This window comes from Athalia rosae, chromosome 5, assembly GCF_917208135.1.
Source record: "Athalia rosae chromosome 5, iyAthRosa1.1, whole genome shotgun sequence".
Taxonomy (NCBI): Eukaryota; Metazoa; Arthropoda; class Insecta; order Hymenoptera; family Athaliidae; genus Athalia; species Athalia rosae.
Genome location: NC_064030.1, coordinates 11,102,220 through 11,103,861, shown reverse-complemented (window position 1 = coordinate 11,103,861; position 1,642 = coordinate 11,102,220). Strand labels below are relative to the sequence as shown.

At 47.3% G+C, this 1,642-nt stretch overlaps 1 protein-coding gene across 1 annotated transcript; it reads right to left on the bottom strand.

Annotated features, from left to right (window-relative positions):
• Positions 1–459: 459 nt before the first annotated feature.
• Positions 460–1,285, bottom strand: LOC125500982. The gene is made up of 2 exons (XM_048655392.1): positions 775–1,285; positions 460–653 (listed from the first exon to the last, which is right to left on the bottom strand). Exons 1-2 carry the CDS (start codon positions 1,283–1,285, stop codon positions 460–462), a joined length of 705 nt encoding a protein of 234 aa, XP_048511349.1.
• Between the last annotated feature and the right edge of the window lie 357 nt (positions 1,286–1,642).

The following is a 1,642-nucleotide window of genomic DNA, read 5'->3' as shown; positions in this document are numbered from 1 at the left end:
TGGCTTTTTCCCGACCGCGTGTAATGATACGATGGGCATGGCGTGCGATTTCTCGTAAATTGGTAGCAAGTTGATGCAGCGTTATGTCTTCTTCGAACCAATCGATCCCGTAATGATAACAGGTCACGTAATTGTTGACGGCACGCTTCTTCCCGGACGAATCGGTAAACGGGTTTGGCGGTTGTACGACTCAGTGGGAAAAGTACGGATTCTCGAGTGCAACTAATGCCACTTCTTTCGGCAAGAAACGTCCGTAAACATCCCTGAAGCCTTGGATATCTACGACAAAATCCATCGCTGATGAAGATGTTGTCGAGATGGTGAGAAGCACTTGACTGTTTCTCTCGAATACGAAACTGCCCTTTTGAAAGTCGTCGAGCCGTACCTCCCACTATGCTTCTGTTCGGGGGTGATCCCAACACGTGTCGCTCCGTCTGTTTTTTTTTGTCAGCGTTCGGGCTAACCGCCGAAATCTGTGACAACCTGTCGCGAAGCATCAACTTCAATGATACTGTCGAATTCTGCGTACACGATACAGTTAATAGTTTCTTTGAGTGCATCATCGAAGCGTAATTCAATTCTGAGTGTTCCGTGTTTAATGAGTGACCAATGAGACGAACATTCAGCCGCAAGATTAGGCGTTAGGTCAAATGCTGTGAGACAATTTCCCATTTCGTAGTGTAGTCGTCCAAAACCGCAGCCCTCGTTCAGAAAATGTACTTTAGTCCCAGAGAATAAATTGTGATACGTTTTGACGTATACGCCGTTTCTTACAAAGCGCGGTTGCAGAGCTTTCGAGGGTATTTGAATGCCGTCGACGTCCAACGATATATAATCCAGCATGGTATGTTGGAAGTTGTCTGTCACCGTTGAAAGCCTCGTTGCTGAATAGCCCCAGAATGACGCGTTTCGGTGGTTGTCCGAGTATGACGTTGTCCAGCGTCTTAGCCTGCACGCCGGCATGAATGGTGAAGGCTTCGACTTCAACTCGGGTAACCGGATATTTCTCCGTACCCTTGGCTAGAGTTCTTGCATAAGCCAGCAATATACCTGGGCTGATTTTCACCCGGCGCACGAGTAAAGATGCTTCTAGAATATGGAGAGTATGCAGCGCTTCAGTTTCCATACGGCAGAAGTTATCTCTCGAGCGTACGAGGCGTACTCGTAGTTCCACACTGTTCAGTAGAAACTTTTCCTGATTAAAGACGTTGCAGTGGAGATGTCCGACCAAATCTACGATGCGTCCGTTTCGCATGATTTCGTTGCGTTCGATGAAACCGTTCATTAGGGGTACGTCGTTTCCATGCGGTTCTTGTTATCGTACCACAGTCCAGCCGTAAAATCCGATTGTTCAGCGTTCGGTGCGTAATTCAGCAACGTCTCTATGTTGGCGCGATAGGCGTAAGGATTTTCGGCTAGTGATACCGGTTTTTCATTGAAAAATATATCCACTTGATTGAACATTAAGTGAAGTAAGTTATTTATAGGGGTCACCCATGGTGTAGTGGAAGCGTCCTTGCTCGCCGATGCGGTTGGTTCCTCTTTTGTTCGGCGTAATTGTACGCGTAAGCTCAGCATAGTGTGGGCAAGGTCGATGTACTCGTCACCGTGCCTCGGTACAGCGAATTTGATTGGATAGTCA